Genomic DNA, 21,444 nt, shown 5'->3' with positions numbered 1-21,444 from the left:
TGTGCCAGGAACTGTAGAAGCTCCCGCCCGCTGCACCTCTTCATCCCTGGGAGTGGCTGGGGTGGCCTTGGTCACGGCTTCCTGCTGATTTTGCCGGGCCTTTGCAAGGCTCCGTGTTCCTGATCGTAATCGATGCGCTTTCAAAATGGCTGGAGGTCAACAGGATGTCGGCCACGACTTCTGATGCGATGATTAAGAAATTGTAACTCTTTAGCACACACGGTATTCAATATGTTTTAGTCACCGACAATTGCACATCATTACTAGTGACGGGTTCAGGGAATTCATGAAAACTAGCGGGGTGACCCCGTATCACCCAGCTTCCAATGGGCTGGCCAAAAGAGCGGCGCAAACGTTCAAAAGAGTAGTTAAAAAGCAGACCTTGGGCTCTCTCGACACTCACATCACCAGATTCTTATTTTGTTACCGGACCACCTCATATGCCGCGACTGGCGAAGCACCAGCAGACCCTTTGATGGGTCGCAGACTTCGGACCAGGCTTGCTTTCCCAGATATTGTTGTGACAATACGCCGCAGTCAAGAGCAACAAGGACGTTGCCCAGATGAGCGTAAACAGACCAGACAGTTCGTATCAGGTGACGCAGTGCTCATTAGTAACTTTGTTGATAGCGCCAAGTGGGTTCCAGGCATGATAGTCTGATAAACAGGACTGAAATCGTGCCAGGTTTGGGTACAGGACCAAGAAATGGACCTGGATCATCTTCACACCAGGAGGCCAGCGGTTGGCAAAACCAACCCAGAGGAACCAGCTTTGGCTCATCCACCCCAACGTCAAGCAGCTTTGAGGACATTAACCCAAGGGGGACCCGATACAGAAATGAAGGAGGTTGAGGATTCCGACTCCCAAGAGACCTAAGTATCGAGCGTTTCTGAGGATGAACAGACCACCGAGCGGCCACCAGTGGTCACCGAACCACAACGATCAGCGAGGAAGCGGCGTTTGCTGTCTAGATATAGACACCGCCTGATCCAGCTCCACGTGTGCGCGAGGTGCAGCCGCAGGCATAGAGGAGCAGGCGCCCTCCTACTCCATTCTCATCAGAGGAGTCTTCGGACTTCGAGGGCGTGGAGGGATGTTATAACCCACACGAGACCTACGGGGTCCAACCAATTAATCTCCCTGTGGGTTTTGTTGCACATGAGCTTCCCCGCTGAGGGGCAGGGACCCCATCGGCAGACCTATGGTAAAGTTGAAAGGTAAAGTCACCATAATCCCAGATGGCCATAGGCTCCTTTGCCCTTTGAGGGGGGGAGGGCTGACTGGTGGTGATTTAACCTGAGGGTCACAACACCTCAGGGAGGGGCAAGGTTGAGAAGGCGAATTCACGAATAACCTCAGGCGGTACGGGAATTGAACCCGCGCTGCTGGCCTCACTCTGCATCACAAACCAGCTGTCCAGCCAATTGAGCGGAGCTATGGACACTGTGTATAAAGGTTCAGCCCGAATGGGAGCAGAGCAGTGAAGTCCCGACTGGGACCTGAGTACATTGTGTAAATAGTTACTTTCACAATAATTAAGTTTCTTTACACTTCTCGTGTAGACTTCTCTGTGGACGGTTATGGGCCAGTGTTTAGAAACTCCAAAGTATATTATGAAGTCCACCTGACCTACAGCCTTTATGTTGAATTTGGCTAGGATGAGCACAAGAGCCTTCACTTGAGGTGAGATTCAACAGTCTTCCTAGACACTTCAATCAAAATAAGCTTTATTCTAAGAACTTAGTTAACATTTATATAAACACATCGCAAATTTTTTTATCAATTACAAACATAACGATGCCCCACAGCTACAGTAATCTAATGAATTCCCCCTTAACTGTTCCAATTCAAAAATAAAATCCCATAACCCAAAACCCTTTTTCAAGGGTGAGGCCCAGCACTCTGCATTCTCACTTGAATAAGACTGCCCTAGTTTTCTCAAGGCTCCCAAAGGATAACTGATTCCGACTGCCTTGTGCTTTTCTCCTGATACTTTCACAGGTGCTCAGAGGGAGTAAAAAGAGTTTTGGTGTTCAGTGGCAGCAGAAGCGAATGGATGCACTGCCAACAATCTTGTGAATGAAGTGCAGAATAACGTCTGTCCTCATCCATTCACACCCAACTTCACTTCACTGACATTTAATAAATTGCTACCTGTGTACGTGTTTTCCGAAGTGAACCTCTTTAATACTGTACACAGGCTCCATCAGCGTGAATCCAAGAGCACTCGGAATTGTTAGGCTAGTTGTTTGTTGCCCTTCTGTTTAAGGTTACAATATTGGAATATTTCAACCTATGTTATGAGCCCTAACTATTAAGAGTGACCTCAGTTTGAATAATTTCTTATTCTCTTATTTTTAATATCGGCCTCAATCGTCAGGTTCACTAAATTTCACTTTGCTCTGATGTATGCAATACTCTGTTCTTTCCTACGATTTACTTTGTAGGGTTTATAACCACATCATTTTACTGGTCCATAAAACCTATACTGATAAGTGAGTGTTAGAAAAGCAGTGTAAATGAATAGTTCACAGTCAGTCCTGCTCATAACCTGATTGGTTGAATGAAAGCGCAAGAGACAGCATCGTCACAAGACAGCTCGCTTGATTGGCACCCGATCCATCACCTTCAACATTCACTGCCTTCACCCCCGATACACAGCAGCAGCAGTTTGTGCCATCTACGAGATCCATAGAACATCGACAGTGCAGAAGGGGGTCATTCAGCCCGTTGAGTCTTCACCGACCCTCCGAAAGGGCACTCTACCTAGGTACACGCCACCGCCTTATCCGCGTAGCCCCGTGGCCAATCCACCTAACCTGCACATCTTTGGACTGTGGGAAGAAATCGGAGCTCCCGGAGGAACATGGGGAACAGGGTGAACATGCAAACTGCATATTGTTATGGGCCAGGGGTTTAGAAAACACCAAAGTATATCATGGAGTTCACCTGATCCACAACTGTATATAGATTTTGGTTATGAGGAGCATAAGGGCCCACCTTTCAGGTGTTATCCAACAGAGGCCTTAAGCACTTTAAATCAAAAAACAAAGTTTGTTCTACGAATTCAGTTAACATTTCTATAAACACACACAGTAAGCATTTTTATCAACTACAAACATAAATACCCCACACAGCTACAGTTCTCTATATATATAACCCTTAATAACATCCCTTTCAACTGTTTCAATTTGATCACAACATCCAATAAACAAAAAAAAACCTTTTACCAAAACAGTAGGTTTGAATTCTTTCCAGAAAACAGTTATCACTTTTAAATTATCAAGTGATCTGGACACTTTTTAACTTGCAGAGAGAGAGAGAGAGGAGAAGCCTTCTTTGTCTGAATCCAACTTCCAACAGTGTAGACTGAAAGTAAAACTCAGAGCCACAGCCAGCTCCCAGCTCAAAACAAAAGTAAAACCCAGAGCCACAGCCCAGCTCCACCCACACAATGACATGACTGAAGCCATGTGATAATACAGAACATTTCTCAAAGGGACACTCCCATGACAATATGGACAGTCACCCACGGCCGGAATCGAACCCGAGCCCCTGACGCCAGGAGTGGACCGTGCTAACCACTGTGCCACCGTGCTGCCTGTGCGGTGCAGAAACTCACTAAGGCCCCTGTGACATCAACTTCCAAACCCACGACCCCAACCACCTAGTAGGACAAGGGTAGCAGATTCCCCTCCAAACCACTCACCATCCTGACTTGGAAACATATCACTGTCCTTCACTGTCACTGGGTCAAAATCCTGCAACTCCCTCCCTAACCGCACTGTGGGTGTACCAACACTATATGGACTGCAGTGGTTCAGGAAGGCAGCCCACCACCATCTTCTCGAGGGCAATCAGAGATGGACAATAAATGCTGGCCTAGCCAGCGATGAACACAACCTGTAAATTGTTCTTTAAACGCACCACTGACCAGATTTATAATAATAGGGTAGGAAGCTTGAATCTGGAAATGTTTTGACTCGGCACACCCATCAGTGTATAAGAGGCCCCTGCACCCACTGTTTTCACTCTGGGGAGATGGTATGTGCGAAGTCTGCACGTTCTCCCTGTGTCGGCTGGGTTTCCTCCGGGTGCTCCAGTTTCCTCCCACAAGTCCCGAAAGATGTGCTGTTAGGTCATTTGGATTCTGAATTCTCCCTCTGTGTACCCGAACAGGCGCTGGAATGTGGCGACTCGGGGCTTTTTACAGTAACTTCATTGCAGTGTTAATGTAAGCTGACTTGTGACAATAAAGATTATTATATTATTATTGAGGAGTGGGATTCTGTCGGGCCCATGGACCCTGGAACCACAGAGGTGAGCGAGTGCCGAGGCGAACTGGTAAGAAGGCCCACCTCTGCTCCCCAGAACTTCATGTCAGTTGTATTAAAGGCTATTATGCCCTCTTGTCCTCACCCCTCATGCCCCCATGCTCCCTCCATGCCCTCTCACCCAGTATGCACTTATGCTGGGAACCAGTCAGCTGACACATACGTTTGTGATTTTGGAAATACTTCTGAGAAAAAAACACCCATTTAGAAAACTCCTTTGAAAAAACCTGTTCTCTGACAACCCTATGAGCCACAGCCCAGCTCTACCCACACAATGACATCACTGAAGCCATGTGATAATACAGAACTTTTATAGCCTCAATAACAGAAGCTTTACCTCACTTCACACCGTTTAAACTTTGCTAAGTAAACAAACCAACATTGAAAAATAATCAATCAAACAATAATTTATCTCTTCCTCATGAAAGAAACCAATCAAATCCATCCTACATCTCAAGCTGTCTGAACAGACCTCGACACAGCAACTCAATTAATAAGTGTTGGAGCTCAACCAAGCATTCACAATGAAGACATCAAGTTTTTGTTGATATAGTTCCTGGATGGCCTCATTACAAATCCTTGGCATGGCTCCATGATGCACCATTGGATTAGTGGGCATTGCCGGCGGCATGGGGAAGCCCCCCCCCCCCACACACACACACACAATGCAACCAATCAGGTCTGGAGTGCAGGGCTGTGCTTACTACCCGCACCCTTATCCGTGCCAGTGAAAATTGCCAATGCTGGGAATGGGGGTATGATTCCCAGTATCAGGCCCTGCTTGCTATTTTTAAAGGCCTCCAGAGTTGGTTGAACTCTGCAAGAGTCAGGACGTATGTTTTAAACAGATACTTAGTCACGTGAATTTGATTAGTCTTTAAAGAGAAAAATATTGCAGGGAAAAATATTGTCAATTGTAGTGTGGTGCGATGCAATGAAGGAATGCAACTTGCGAAAATTGTGAAAGGCATTGATCACGTTAATAAGAATTCAAGAGCTAAAGAATATAATTTAGGAATGACAGTCCAGTGCAGCCTTTAGACACAACAGTGTAAGGAGGTTAGTGGAGAGTCAATGTGAACATTAAGGAGATTGAGAGATGGGGGATCAATATTGACTGTGGGGTTTATGCACGCACCAGATGGGCTCTTGGTTTAATGTCTTGTTCTACAGGCGGCACCTCGGACAGTGTAGCACTCCCTCAGTGTTACACCGGGGCTTCAGCTTTGATTTTATGCTTAAGCCCTGGAGTGGGACTTGGACCCAGAACCTGGTGACACAAAGAGTGCTACACTGTGAAAAGTTATGTACTCCACCTCATTATCATGGAATTACAGTTCATGTCTCAAATTATTCAATTACGATATTCCAAAATGCAACTTTTAAAAAATAAATCTGTCTAATTCACACTTGAATGAATCAGGCCAAACTGCTTCTATCATCTCCAAAGGGAGTCTGTTCCATAGATTGTCCACGCTCTCTGCAATGTTGTTTCCATAGAATACTGATAGAGTGCCATAGAATGCTAACTAAGAAAAATTCTGATTATAAAAAGTACCAAATTGAGCGTAAAGTGACAATTACTGTACAATGTAATCCAAACTGGGTGACTGCCAATAAATGAATACAGTACATCTTTAAGATTTCCAATTGAACAAAATTGGCGTTGAATTGTAATGAAGGATATAAGAGGTGAATTATATTTTTCAGTTACTTTCTAACACCTTATTCAGTGACCAGTTAGGGCGGCACGGTGGCACAGTGGTTAGCACTGCTGCCTCATGGCGCCGAGGACCCGGGTTCGATCCCGGCCCCGGGTCAATGCCCATTTGGAGTTTGCACGTTTTCCCCGTGTCTGTGTGGGTTGTCTCGACCCCACAATCCAAAGGTGAGCACGGTAGGTGGATTGGCCACGCTAAATTGCCCCTTAATTGGAAACATTTAATTTAAATAAATAAATGGCCAGTTAGCCCAAAATGCTGCACCTGTATAACCTCTGTCTTACGATCATGGTGGACTAAAACTTACGGTGTTAAAAAAGGCAAGTTTGTTGCACCAATTTACTTTAAAAGTTAGAAGCCAGAAAAACATTTCCCCCCAGTAACCTGTGTCTGAATATTCCTCCGTCCAACTCTTTTTGATATATTGTTGACTCTTTCTCTTGTTACAGTGCACAACCTAGGTCGTCCCTATTGGCTGACCCTTTCACCCATGTACATCTGGATCCTGATATTCTTCACTCGACCTCACAAGGAGGAGCGCTTTCTGTTTCCCATCTACCCCCTCTTCTGCCTCTGTGGGGCAGTGGCTCTTTCGGCGTTACAGGTGAGCGTTTGGTATGAACTGGATCCAGTCTCCCCTGGTCTTGATGGGAGCTGGTCCGCAGGGATCATTGCCATGGGAATAGTTCATGTTTTTTTTTTTTTAAAAGGTTTACCCTCTAGTTTGCTTCACCACCACCTCTTTAGTTGCCTGACTATGATAATTCACGCTGCAATTCTGAACCCTTAGAAAGTGGTTCACCATATGTAATGGTGAGCGGTAGGCTGCAAGGGACGTGGGTGGTGTTGGTAAACGTATACGCCCCGAACTGGGATGACGTAGGATTCATGAAGCGCATGTTGGGGCGCATTCCGGACCTGGAGATAGGAGGCCTGATAATGGGAGGGGACTTCAATACAGTGTTGGATCCAGCACTGGACCGCTCCAAATCAAGGACTGGAAAGAGGCCGGCGGCAGCCAAGGTACTTAGGGGGTTTATGGATCAGATGCGGGGGGAGAGGACCCATGGCGGTTTGCAAGGCCGCAGGCCAGGGAATTTTCTTTCTTCTCCCATGTACACAAAGCCTACTCCCAGATATATTTCTTTGTTCGGGGTAGGGCGCTCATCCCGAGGGTGGAGGGGACGGAGTATTCGGCTATAGCCATTTCGGACCATGCCCCGCACTGGGTGGAACTGGAGCTGGGAGAGGAGAGGGACCAACGCCCGTTGTGGCGGCTGGATGTGGGACTGCTGGTGGACGAGGTGGTGTGTGGGAAGGTGAGGGGGTGTATCGAAAGGTACTTGGAGGCCAACGACAACGGGGAGGTGCGGGTGGGGGTGGTATGGGAGGCGTTGAAGGCGGTGATCAGGGGAGAGCTAATTTCCATTAGGGCTCATAGGGAGAAGACAGAGGGTACGGAAAGGGAGAGGTTAGTGAGGGAGATTTTGAGAGTGGACAGGAGATACGCAGAGGCCCCGGAGGAAAGATTACTTGGGGAAAGACGACGGCTCCAGACGGAGTTTGACCTGTTGACCACAGGGAAGGCGGAGGCACAGTGGAGAAAAGCGCAGGGGGCGGCCTACGAGTATGGGGAAAAGGCTAGTCGGATGCTGGCACACCAGCTCCGTAAGAGGATGGCAGCGAGGGAAATAGGGGGAGTCAAAGATGGAAGGGGAGCCACGGTTCGGAGTGCGACGAAAATAAACGAGGTATTCAAGGTCTTTTATGAAGAGCTGTACAGATCCCAGCCCCCAGCGGGGGAAGAGGGGATGAGACAATTCCTAGATCAGCTGAGATTCCCGAGGGTGGAGGAGCAAGAGGTGGCTGGTTTTGGGGCACCAATTGGGTTGGAGGAGCTGAGCAAGGGTTTGGGGAGCATGCAGGCGGGGAAGGCCCCAGGACCGGACGGATTCCCGGTGGAGTTCTACAGGAAGTACGCAGACCTGTTGGCCCCGCTACTGGTGAGGACCTTTAATGAGGCAAGAGAGGAGGGGACCCTGCCCCCGACAATGTCGGAAGCGACAATTTCTTTGATCCTAAAGCGGGACAAGGACCCACTGCAATGTGGATCGTACAGGCCGATCTCGCTCCTCAGTGTGGATGCAAAGTTGCTGGCAAAAGTGCTGGCCATGAGGATCGAGGACTGTGTCCCGGGGGTAATCCACGAGGACCAAACGGGATTTGTAAAGGGCAGGCAACTAAACACCAATGTGCGGCGGCTCTTAAACGTGAAGATGCCATCGGAGGAGGGAGAGGCGGAGATAGTGGCAGCTATGGACGCGGAGAAGGCCTTTGACCGAGTAGAGTGGGAGTACCTCTAGGAGGTGCTGCGTAGGTTTGGGTTCGGGGTAGGGTTTATCAATTGGGTTAAGCTCCTTTACAGAGCCCCGATGGCGAGTGTAGTGACGAACTGGCGGAGGTCGGAGTACTTTCGACTGTACCGAGGGACGAGGCAGGGGTGCCCCCTGTCCCCCCTGTTGTTCGCATTGGCGATCGAACCATTGGCCATGTCATTGACGGAGTCTAATAAATGGAGGGGGGTGGACCGAGGGGGAGAAGAGCATCGGGTGTCGCTATATGCGGATGACCTGTTGCTGTACGTGGCGGATCCAATGGAGGGGATGGTGGCGGTCATGCAGACTCTAAGGGAGTTTGGGGAGTTTTCGGGCTATAAGCTCAATGTAGGGAAGAGTGAGCTCTTTGTATTACAGGCGGGGGACCAAGAAAGAGGGATAGGGGACCTACCGCTGAGGAGGACGGAGGGGAGCTTTCGGTATCTGGGGATCCAGATAGCCAGGAGTTGGGGGACCCTACATAAACTGAATCTGACGAGGTTGGTGGAGCAAATGGAGGAGGATTTCAAAAGATGGGACATGTTACCGCTCTCGCTGGCGGGTAGAGTGCAGTCGGTCAAAATGGTGGTCCTTCCGAGGTTTCTGTTTGTGTTTCAGTGCCTTCCCATCGTGATCACTAAGGCCTTTTTTAAGAGAGTACGCAGGAGTATTATGGGGTTTGTGTGGGCAAATAAGACCCCGAGAGTAAGGAGAGGGTTCCTGGAACGCAGTAGGGACCGAGGAGGGTTGGCGCTGCCAAACCTGGGGAGCTACTACTGGGCAGCAAATGTGGCGATGATCCGCAAGTGGGTTATGGAGGGAGAGGGGGCGGCATGGAAGAGGATGGAGATGTCGTCCTGTAAAGGAACGAGCCTGGGGCCGTTGGTGACAGCACCGCTGCCGCTCTCGCCGACAAAGTATACCACGAGCCCAGTGGTGGCGGCAACGCTAAGGATCTGGGGCCAGTGGAGACGGCACCGGGGTGCAATGGGAGCATCGGTGTGGTCCCCGATCAGGGGTAACCACCGGTTTGTCCCGGGGAAGATGGACGGGGGGTGTCCAGAGCTGGCATCGGGCGGGGATCGGAAGAATGGGGGACCTGTTCATCGACGGGACGTTTGCGAGCCTAGGGGCACTGGAGGAGAAGTTCAAGTTACCCCCCGGAAGTGCCTTTAGATATATGCAGGTGAGGGCTTTTGTGAGGCGACAGGTGAGGGAATTCCCGTTGCTCCCGGCACAAGAAGTTCAAGATAGGGTGATCTCGGGTGTATGAGTCGGGGAGGGCAAGGTGTCGGAAATACACCAGGAGTTGAAAGAAGAGGGGGAAGCGCTGGTAGAAGAGTTGAAGGGTAAATGGGAGGAGGAGCTGGGGGAGGAGATCGAGGAAGGTCTGTGGGCTGATGCCCTAGGTAGGGTTAATTCCGCCTCCTCGTGTGCCAGGCTCAGCCTGATACAATTTAAGGTGGTCCACAGAGCGCACTTGACGGGGGTGAGGTTGAGTAGGTTCTTTGGGGTAGAGGACAGATGTGGAAGGTGCTCAGGGAGCCCGGCGAACCATGTCCATATGTTTTGGTCATGCCCGGCACTGGAGGGGTTCTGGAGAGGAGTGGCGGGAGCAATATCTCAGGTGGTGAAAGTCCGGGTCAAGCCAAACTGGGGGCTAGCAATATTTGGAGTAGTGGACGAACCGGGAGTGCAGGAGGCGAAAGAGGCCGGCATTCTGGCCTTTGCGTCCCCAGTAGCCCGGCGAAGGATCTTGCTAATGTGGAAGGAGGCGAAGCCCCCCAGCCTGGAGGCCTGGATAAATGATATGGCTGGGTTCATAAAGTTGGAGAGGATTAAGTTCGCCTTGAGAGAGTCTGCGCAGAGGTTCAACAGGCGGTGGCAACCGTTCCTAGACTATCTCGCGGAGCGTTAGAGGAAGGTCGGTCAACAGCAGCAGCAGCCTTGGCGGGGGAGGGGGGTTGGAGGGGACGTCCTGGGAGGGGGGGGAGGGGTGGGGGGGGAACGGGGGACTGCCTGGGAGGGTGGATGAGCAAGAGATAACATGAAGGGTTGGGGAAACTGGCACGTACGGGTGAGGGCCAGTGTACAAAGCTGTGTAAATATATCATTTTGCCATATATATATCTTGCTCTGCGCGATTTCTCTTTTTTTTTGTTACGGGGGGGGGGGGGGGTTATTATTTGTAAGGGAGAAAAATTGTGTTAAAAAACTTTAATAAATATATTTTTAAAAAAAGAAAGTGGTTCTCCAGTACCTAGGCCTCAACGGGTATTTTTCCTCACATGTGACCCCCGCACATTAAATGGTGGTTTACTGGGGCAGGGGGGTACATAGGTGCTGAGACCAAACCTGTTTTCAACTACTATCCAAGAATGACCACGGCAACAATCATTCAGACGCAAAGACCCTGGGTCATTTGCCAGCGCTGCCTAGAATGGACGCTCCTTCTGATTGGCAACATCACACTTGCCCTTGTTTGTCTCCTCTTCTCACTCTCAGAAATGGGAACTAACAGGAGTGGACATTAATTTCACCGAATAGCACTGATCAATATATTCCACCCCTGTAGATGGTGAGGATCCTTAAACATGGGGACTGAGTAGGTCATTCTCTTTTATTACATGGGTTTCTGACACTTGTGCTGGTATATATTGGAATTGTATTACATAATTCCATTTACGTTTCCATAAAAGTTGCAAGCCACAATTCCCCAGCAAGTGAGTTTGACAATCCGTCACCCAGTTCTTACTGGATGCAGGGCTGTGAAAGCTGGATTTTTATGACAAACCAACAGCCTCGTGGTGAGTTTTACTGACATGCACGTGGGTGTGTGTATATGTGTGTGCAGTGTGTGTATGTGTGTGCAGTATGTATATGTGAATGTGTATATGTGTATGCGTGTGTGTATATATATATATATGTGTGCGATGTGTATGTGTGTGCATTTGTGTATATGTGTGTGTGCATGTGTGAGTGTGTGCATGTGTGTCTGTGTGGGTGTGTGCGTGTGTGTATGTGTGCGTGCATGTGTATATATGCATGTGCACGTGTGTGTACGCAAGTGTGTATATGTGTGTGTGCGCATGTGTGTGTATATGTGTGTGCACATGTGTGAATGGACTCCGCTTTCTGCCTTCTGCAGGAAGTGTTCCAACTGGTTGCTGGACAGATGTCAATCCACATCACCCTGATACAGGCAGTATGAGCAAGTAAACTACTTACCTTATTCGGATGATGTACCGCATACTCTTTTTGCAAATAGAATACTGTAACTGGGAGGACAGTGATTAAGTTACCCATGAAGAGTGTGTATTTGTGACAGACCCGGCAGCTACACAGCAGTGAAATAATCTTTCCTTTTAAGTACTGAGCTCTGCACCTCTGTATTCAACTTGCCCACTTTTACACCAATAATTGGCTGTATTTCAAAAGAACATAAAAATCCCCATGTAGAGTCACTTTACGTGTTAGGCACGAAAGAACAAGCTGGCAAAATTAGTATTCTGGAATCATCAGAGAAAACCACATTGGAATCCTTGAACCAACGTGTCTCCAGTTCGTACTGATAGAAGAGGCCAGTAACCACAATACTCTTCAATATCTGACTGAGTATATATGAAACAAAGGATTGAACTGGCTGTCTCCACACATTATATAAGCAATCCTGTTTCATTTTTTAAAAAAAGTAGATGATGGAATGGGAATTGTTTGATTCCGGAATGTCATTTAAAAAATAATTCCAGATAAATAGTAGAATAATTTTGTATCGGATCACGTGCTAGATTATGCACCGTCAGCCAAATGGTAATTAAAGAAGTAATTTCTCACTTCTGACTGCACTTTCTTCACTCTCATTACTGAAGGAAAAATACCCAGATCCAGAGGGCGTCTTAATGTTCATCAGCTCATTATTGTTTAATTCAGGGACCCTGTCTATTAAAGGGGTATAATTTATACTGGAAGTCAGCTGTTCAAACAAAGCTCTTTCTCCCCTCTGACCTCATGCACGTCCAAATTAGGATTGAAATCTTGGGCACTGTCAAAGGCTTGGTTGTTGCAGCAACAAATAACTGAGCCATGTAGACAGAAATGGTCTGCCGACGAGGCTGGCAGCAATGTGTACCCAGCTTGGGGGAAAATCAATCAGATTCCTCATTCCCGGATCCTGTTCCACGATCCCTGCATTGCAGAATTTGGGGTGAGAGTAGGCCCGTGTTTGGCCCATGTGCGTAATTAGCTCCCGCACACACGCTGTCTTGGCCCGCAATCGGTAAAGAGAGTGGCCAGCATCTGTGAAACCACGCTCCATCAAGAAGTCAGACCGACCAGAGAAAGCCTGGAAGAGATAGAAAATAGATAATTTTTAAAAAATGCAATTTTACTGATACCTATTTTGCCACCTCTCTGCAGGTTCACAGACAGGAGCTTGATCTCTGGATTTGTTCTGGTTTCGATAATCCTATCGTAAATTCACAAAAATCTATTGGGGAGCAGGATTATCTCCGCTCCTGTAGCTGCAAAATTAAATTGTAAAAAGCCGAAACATTTTTTCCCCCTTTTCCTTCTGTGGTGTAGTGTTTGGCGTGATTGAATTAGGGAGGGGAACTGCAGACCCTCTTTCAGTTGCTCTGTGGTACACTCTAGAGAGATGGCGGCGATTGACGAGTTTTGTTAGAGTACGAGTGTTGGACTCTATGTCCTATTGCCGCCTTCTGGAATTTGCATGCTGTTCTGCAACGCAGCTGCAGCAGAGGGACGGCATTCCGAGCATTCCTGATGACATTCCCACTTTAATTTAATGTAAATAGAAATCCCAGCTGGGGCAGTGGCGTGGTGGTGTTGCCACTGGACTAGTAGTCCAGAGACCCTGGGTAATGAGGGAAAGCATTCCGAGCATTCATGTTGGCATTCCCATCACGGTTTGAATCCCACTGCGGCGGATAGTGGAATTTCTAATGACAACCGTGAAACCACTGTCGGTTGTCGTAAAAAAAAACACTGATGTCCAAAAGGAAACCAGCTGGTCTGGCCTACAGGTCCCTCCATGTGGTTGACTCTTAAATGCCTCTGAAATAGCCCAAGCCACTCAGCTCAAGGGCAGTTCGGGATGGACACCAAATGCTGGCTTTGCCAGCGAAGCCCATATCTCATGAAATTTTTTTTTTAAATTAGAAGTTGCTGGTATGAGAGTCGGTTCCAAAGGAGAGTTGGAACATTTAAGTCCATTTCCCTCCACAGATGCTGCATGACCTGTTGAGTGTTTCCAGAACGTCCTATTTTTCCTCGTGGGGCTGGATTCTCTGGTCCCCCGGTGTGCGTTTCCCGGGGGCTCGCCGTTCGCTGGTTGGCGGGATTCCCCACCCCCGCTCCCTGACAATGGGATTTCCCATTGAAGCCACCCCACGCTGTCGGGAAACCCGTGGGCAGTGATGCGCTGCCGTCGGGAGCATGGTACCTCAATAGCCAGAGAATTCTGGCCCAGATTTCCAGCACCTGCAGCGTTTAGCTTTTGTTTATGTTGCAAAAGCTTTTCGTCTTCTCATCGGGACAAACACAAGGATACCAAGGGCGGGATTCTCTGGCCGCGCCGTACCGGAAATTCCCGCCCGACCAATGGATCTTTTCATGGTCCGCGTCCCGCCTGTGCCGATCTTGCGGTGAGCATGGTGAAAGAATCCAGCCTCAAACTTCAAAGGATTATAACCAGTTATATGCAGGAGAAAAAGGGATGCTGATTGGTTGACAAGTCCACTTTGATTGGCCACGGTGTTGCCATGGAGAAAGCAATGGGGAACAATAGGCCCCCCAAGATCCATGGAAATTCAAATGAGGTTTGACCATATTCCTCTTGTTTGCAGAGAATGAGTCCCTTTATATATCCCTGCTCTATGCCGTTTTGAATTACCAGGGAGCCGAAATGAGCCCATTGCCTTCCCCACGTCAACGTCTTGGCCAATCAGAGTCAACTTGCAAGTCAACGTGCCAACCAATCAGCACCCTTTTTCTCCTATGGTACAAACTGGTGTGACCGTTCGAAGTTTGACGTTCTTGTGTTTGTCCTGATTCGTGAAAGAAAATGTAATGTGAATAGAAATCCCAGCTGGGGCAGTGGTATTGCAACCTGCCCCCCTACTCAAACATATTCAAGCTCTGTGCTAGCAAGCAATTGGATTTTGAAGATTGTGGAGTTTCCTTAGCTCCCAGAATTATTAAAATGAAAAGATCATTTTATTCATACAATATGTAAATGTATGAGAGGCAGGAAATGAAATCTCAACATCATTTATTCAGTGACATTCTAAATTATTGCATATCCTTACTCTCCCTGAGCAACATTTTTCTCTGATTTCTAATTAATTGATGTGTCAGGCCCTTTTCCTGCCAGCCCAATCACGTTCAAACCCTTTCCTTTATTTCGTGTATTTTGTAGAAGCTGGATCAACAACATCAGAGGCCTGGGCATCAACTTTGCTGCAGTTGCCCAGATAAATGGATTGATTTTGATTGATTTATTGTCACATGTACCGAAGTACAGTGAAAAATATTTTTCTGCGGCCAAGGGTACATACACAGTAGCCAAAAAGAATAATCGACAGAGTACACTGACAAATGGTGATTGGTTACGGTGCGAGACAAGGGCCAAACGTGAGCAACAGCATCATAGGCCATCATGAATAGAGAATAAACTAATAATTCGGGCTGAGAATTGAACCGGGAAAACACCCCAGTTCCTTTGATGCAGGCGGGGTGGACCAATTCAGTACCACTCTGGGTGGTAATTATTTCTGCAATTGAGTGGCTTGCTTGCTACTCCTCAGCCCCATAATGTAGGCAAGACCAGGTGGAGCTGCGGTGGCCAACCCTGGTTCCGAGGGCCACAAGCGGCAGATCAGTGTTCTGAGAGCGGCCCTCGAGGCATTTTGTTGACCGCTCGCTGCCCACGCTCGGGGCTCCCACATTCCACTGATTTCCATCCGTGTCGTTTTTTTTTCCGACCGGTCTGACTGAAGCGATCCGCACGTAAAGCAAGGCCAGGTGAAGTGAGGTGCCTACTGATTTCTCACTCTGTGTCCAAAGCGTAAATTTTTCTCATGTTTTTATCGTTTGAGGTTGCTCTTAGTTCCATTAATATGTAAATGATTAGACATTTTCTGTAGCTCGTTGTGAAATATTCGGCTTGTATTAAGTATATCTCATTTTATTCACGTGGACAAGCCCGATTTCAACCTTGTAGCCCACTGAGGTGAAGGAGGGCCGCTCGTGCGGCCCACTTACTAGCCTAGTTGCCCATCATTGACGTAGAGAGTAAACAACAACAGATTTCCTCCGTTTCTGTAGGGCCTTCAATTTAGTAACTTTAAGGGAGGCAGTGGCGTAGTGGTATTGTCGTTGGACTTGTAATCCAGACACACAGGGTACTGCTCTGGGGTCCCAGGTTCAAATCCTGCCACTGCAGATGGTGAAATTTGAATAAAATAAACATCTGGTGATGACCATGAAACCAGTGTCGATTGGCATAAAAACCCATCTGGTTCACTAATGTCCTTTAGGGAAGGAAGTCTGCCGTCCACCTGGTCTGGCCTACATGTGACTCCAGACCCACAGCAATGTGGTTGACTCTTAACTGCCCCCTCAAGGACAATTAGGGATGGGCAATAAATGCTGACACAGCCTGCGATGCCCATGTCCCATGAACGAATAAAAAAAAGTAAAACCTATCAAGGTGTTTCACAGGAGTCTTGGCAAATTAAATTTGACACCGAACCACATAAGGCGACTTTGGGCCAAGTTCTGAACCTTGGAATTAGGTGGACTTTAATGAGCATCTTAAAGGAAGTGCAAGACTATTAGGGAGGGAGTTTCAAAGCGCAGGGCCTAGGTAGCTGAATGCTCAGCCCCCAATGCCCGAGCTGCCGGAATTTGAGGAGCAGAGGGAGGAGCGAGGGGGGAGGAAGCAATTTTAACATTGAGATCAATTTTGGTCAGCAAGCACAGAGATGATCATTAATTAGATGTGCTGCGAGTTAGGACGCAGCGCAGATTTCCTCGAAGCTGATTACTGAACCAGGTGGGTTTTATGACAATCCAGCTTTGGCTGGCCATTTTCCTCGTGCCATTCCAAAAACCAGATTTATTGAATTAAATTTTAAATGGTGAATATGACTTCATGACATCTGGGTCGCTAACGACTACACTGCTGTATCATTGCACCAATCCAACACACGGCGTGAGCTCAAGTATCGCGTAATCCCACTGTTTAGTATATTGTGTGTCTGCTAATCTTTAAATCCTGGGGTTTAGATTTTTTTTTTCAGCGGTGCCTGGGTTGTTTATGATGCGTCTGAGCGTGAAAATGAGCCCTACCATGCGACGATGAGCTCATGGCATCTGCTGCCCAGTGCCAGTTGTGTCGGCGCATACGGAGAGATGCAGAAATGTGTGGTGCACCAGAATTCCCCAAACACGGCCATCATCTCTGCTGCACGATTATCTGAAACTTGTTGACTTCCCAAGCCCCTCGTGAGGACTGACATTGCTTCGGCCGCAAGCAGCTCCAGGCTGACCGTGTGCGCGTCGCTGAGCAGACTGGATCTAGGGCAGCACCGAAATCCATTTGAGGAGTTTTTGAGTTTCAAGAGCAAACTCCCCAAATAAATCTATTCAAGTTAAAGGAGAGACAGAATGAAATGTGAATGCGGTGATACACAACCAAAAATATGACAGTGGGTTTAATTATTAAATTGGGCTCTCCATCTCTCTAGCTTAACTGCATTAAAAATGACACGGTGAATACTAAATATTGCTCTTTTTGAATTTCTGACTTGTCTCAACTTGGGAATTAATAACGCACCGGGAAACAAATGATCGTAAGCAGCTGTTTGCAAAGTAACTAATCTAAGACAAAGGGCGTGATCTAATGGAAAAGTTTCTAAATGTCATTTGTGGCGGGTTTTGCTGGAAGTTTCCCACCGCTGTCTAACCACACTTGGTCACTTTTTTGGCCCCTGGTGTGATTCTCCAGGGGCTAGCCCACACTTGGAATTATTTTCATCACTGGGGGAGCTGAACTCACTGGTCAGGCCCGATCCTCCGACATCGGGCTACAATTTTGAAAGGGTGCCCCCTGATCTCTAAATGGCATGGGTCCCCCACCCCTCACCCATGGGCAATGTCACCATCACAAAGATGGGCATAAACCCCCCCCCCCCCCCCATCCTGAGTGATGACATCCCACTATGGGGTTGCTCAGGGGCCCTCCTTTTCAGGGCTTTCCAGGACCCCCTCGTCCTCCAAAGCTTCCAGAGGCCCCTTCATGCCCGCCCTGCAGCCTCCTTTCATGGGCACGTTCCCCCTCAGGCCCTGACCCTTGGTAGTGCCACCCTGGCCCCTGGGCAGTGCCAGTGTGGCAATGCCAAGATACCAGCCTGGCAGTGACAAGTTGCCTGCGTTCCAGCAGGAGAGCCATGGGGTCTCTGGTCTGCCTGACTAAGTGGGTTTAAAACCTACTTAGGCGCGCGAGGCTTAGTCCCACTCATTGCGGGCAGGACTCTGATCGCGACTCCTCACGCGATCTGGTTAGATCCCGTGAGGCATACTGGCTGTTGGAAGCACGTGGAAGGCTTCTCCTGGTATCGACCAGTTACGTTGCTCTCCCCTTCAGGCACAACGTGGCCGGTAGATCACGTGCAGAGCCTTCGGGCAACCCTTTGCAATATGGCATTAACTCTTATTTTCCAATCTTCAATAATATAAATCCACACATACAGAATGCACTGTGGTGCAGTTGTTTTGCCAGCTCTGAACCCTGGATCACAACAGTAAGTGGCTGCCACCGCACGACATGTGAAGTTGTAGAATTTAGTCTATTTTCAGCTGTTAGCAGTGGCTTAGTGGGTGGCACACCTGCCTGAGTCAGAAGGTTGTAGGTTCACTTCCCACTCCAGAGACTTGATTGCAAAATCTTGGCTGTCACTATCTTGTGCAGTACTAAAGGGGTGCGGAACTGCCGGAGGTGCAGTCTTTAAAGACATTTAAGTAAGGCCCTGTCCTCCCAGGTGGATTGCAGGAGAGGAGCGGGGCGGTTTCCCCCGGTGGTTTGCCAAATATTTAGCGAACAATCCAACAGCACTGAAAAAGATAAGCGGATTGTCACATTGCAGTTATTGTCAGACCTTGCTGCTGTATTTCCTACGTCACAACAGCGATGGCTTCAAAAGTACTTGTGTAAAGGTTTTGGCTGTGAAGCACTTTGGGAATGTCCTGAGGACACAATAGGTGCTATACAAATCCAAATGCTTCCGTTTTATACTTGGATACAATCTGAGGACGGGGGCTAGTCATGCGGGACTCCTGACTGTAACCCCCACTTTTATATGTTGGTACGTGAACGTGCAGCTATGAGAAAAGTCCTCCGGCAAATTCAGAGCTCAGGATTGGTGGTGGTGGTGGTGGTGAGGCGGGGGGGGGGGGGGGCGTAAAGATGAACTCCCCAAGGGGCTAGCAACATCAAAATGATATTGATAAATGATGCAGAGGATTAATGTGTGCTGTTCAGAACGCAACAGTAAAATTCACTGTATAACACAAATCCATCAGCTCTGCGTTATTTGTCATTTTTACACAAATGTGACACTTTAACGGCATCCCAAGAGGATTAACGAGAAAAATAAATTTCTGGCAGCTTGATAAGAACACAGACTTCCGTCTGCAGGACATACTGTTGTAAATGCCTGGAAAAGGTAATGACCAAAGTCTGAATAGCAGCTATATTCTACTTGCTCTTGTTTCCGTCAATAGATTCAATGGGAGCCGAGGCAGTGATGGGAAAGACTGGGTGTGACCTTTAGATAGATCAGCCTTTGAACCAGAGCGGACACACGTCGCCCTCGCTCCCGAAAGGGGTGCCTCAGAAGGAGAAGATTGTTATTCAACCACTGCTGCCCAAAATCCAAATAAACTGGCTGAAAAGAGTGGACATATTCAGCAGCATCTCAAGAGAGAGAGAAACAGAGTTAACGTTTCAAGCTGCTGACCTTTCAGATATGTTAACTCTGTTCCTCTCTCCATCCTTGCTGCTAGAATGTTTCCAGGATTTTCTGCTTTTATTGATATATTTGATTTTCAGCATCCACAGTACTTGGCTTTTGGCTAAGGAAGCTATTGCTTTTAAACTGACTCGCTAAGAGAACCAAAAACCAGTGTTTAAATTACAAGTATTTAAAGATTGTCAATTGCTACTAGTCGATCCATGGACTATTCAACTATCAAAACCAGAGGGTAAAACCACAGACCAGTCTTTGAGAGGGTGGGTTTGAATACTCGTATCAGTCTGTTCTTTATCTGTCGGGCAGCATTTAATATTGTTCCTAATATCAGCACCACTTGGCGAAATATGGGAATGAAAGGTCAGCTTAGTGAACTGGACAGATGGAGTTCTGTTTAACAACAAATTTAGCTGTGGGGGGAGGGGGGGAACTTCTCTCCAATCCTACAGTAAACCCGTGGCCATCTGCAGATGCAATTTAATCAGATGTCTCCTTCAGAATCCATTGGTCCAACAGAAAATGATGCAAAGTATTCTTGACAGTATCTACTGTTGGATAGTGAGGTGCTTCTGCAGGGCAGATGGATTGGAAACCAGTCTCAAACATTCAATGCAGTATTTGTTAAACCGAGAGGAGATCCTGTAGCTGGTAGCATTAAAACACATTTCAGCTGCAGAATATACGTATATATTTTGAACATAAGGAAAATGAAAAAATGAAATGAAAATCGCTTATTGTCACAAGTAGGCTTCAAATGAAGTTACTGTGAAAAGCCCCTCATCGCCACGTTCCGGCGCCTCTTCGGGGAGGCTGGTGCGGGAATGAGGAGAATGAGGTTGTGCATAGTCACCATGCATTTGAAAAGATTATAAATTTGCCGCAATGGATATAGATGAGCAGGTCGGGAGGGATGCTATCAAAGCTAATAGCACATGGAGGAAAGGTTAATAAAGAGGCAAGACAAGCAAGAATTGCACACAAGTCATTGAGCATTTGGAAGAAGAATACTGTTCACTGATCCACAGATGCAGCATGATGGCACAGTGGTTAGCACAGCTCCCTCACAACTCCAGGCACCCGGGTTTAATTACGACCTTGTTGTTATCTTTGTTGTTACGACCTGGTCTAGCGTGCGGTCAATTCCAGCACCACTTGACCCGGAGTCGCAAAACAATTGAAATTAACAGATAATCCTTAGAGAAACGCCCAAAGCATTTGACCTCGGCTGCTCAATAACTACAAATTTACAGGTTTGTAAATTTAAACACAATTAATTTTGTTAATAACAACAACTATAATTAAAATATGCAGCAAATACAAGTGTTTAACTATTATCTAATTCCTAACCTCCCCCCTTTAACTCGCCCCTACCCTCTACTCACACACAGACAAACAAATACAGAGGGGAAAAGAGGGGTGTAAAAATAATGCTGAAAGTAAAAATGATAAAAGAGTCTTTGTTTCAAATGGTTGCCTTCTGGCTTTCAGTTCGAAGTTTCTGCTTTCAGTCTGTAATGGTGTGCAGTGTAGAATCATCCAGGTTTTCTGTAGGTTCAGAAATACAGCAGCTATTCAGCTCTTCAGAGAGAGACTCACACAGCTTCTTTTCTGACCCGACTGTCCTGTCCTTGATTCTCTGGAAACCATGCCACTACGGTAGGACCCAATCACCGCTTGTTACCGGGCAGAATATGGCATTTTGGCCAATTCATTGGCCACCAGCTGACCAATCGAACTGAGTCCCTATGATCTCGGGTGCCAAAACGTTTCAGCTCTACTATTCAAAAGCTAGCACAGTGTACTATTTTGTTACTTTTGAGTTCCTCACTTCCTCTGCGCGACGTAAAGGTATATGTCCATTAAACATCCATGGATCAAAAGTGATAAATGGCAAAGTAAAAGGAATGGGAAATCAGGGGCGCGATTCTCCGACCCCCCACCGGGTCGGAGAATCGCCGGGGG

General features: G+C 47.5%; 1 protein-coding gene across 5 annotated transcripts in view; it reads left to right on the top strand.

Annotated features, from left to right (window-relative positions):
- alg9 (ALG9 alpha-1,2-mannosyltransferase) overlaps nucleotides 1–21,444 on the top strand; it is a 308,329-nt gene that overhangs the window by 66,696 nt on the left and 220,189 nt on the right. For all 5 annotated transcript variants that reach the window (XM_072486571.1, XM_072486567.1, XM_072486569.1 and 2 more), the window contains exon 10: nucleotides 6,506–6,660. In XM_072486571.1, coding sequence (XP_072342672.1) covers nucleotides 6,506–6,660 — 155 coding nt within the window. The remainder of the gene's footprint in view (nucleotides 1–6,505; nucleotides 6,661–21,444) is intronic.

This window comes from Scyliorhinus torazame, chromosome 21 (assembly GCF_047496885.1).
Source record: "Scyliorhinus torazame isolate Kashiwa2021f chromosome 21, sScyTor2.1, whole genome shotgun sequence".
Lineage (NCBI taxonomy): Eukaryota > Metazoa > Chordata > Chondrichthyes > Carcharhiniformes > Scyliorhinidae > Scyliorhinus > Scyliorhinus torazame.
The sequence above is the reverse complement of the archived record's forward strand: the minus strand, read 5'-3'. Positions and strand labels throughout refer to the sequence as shown.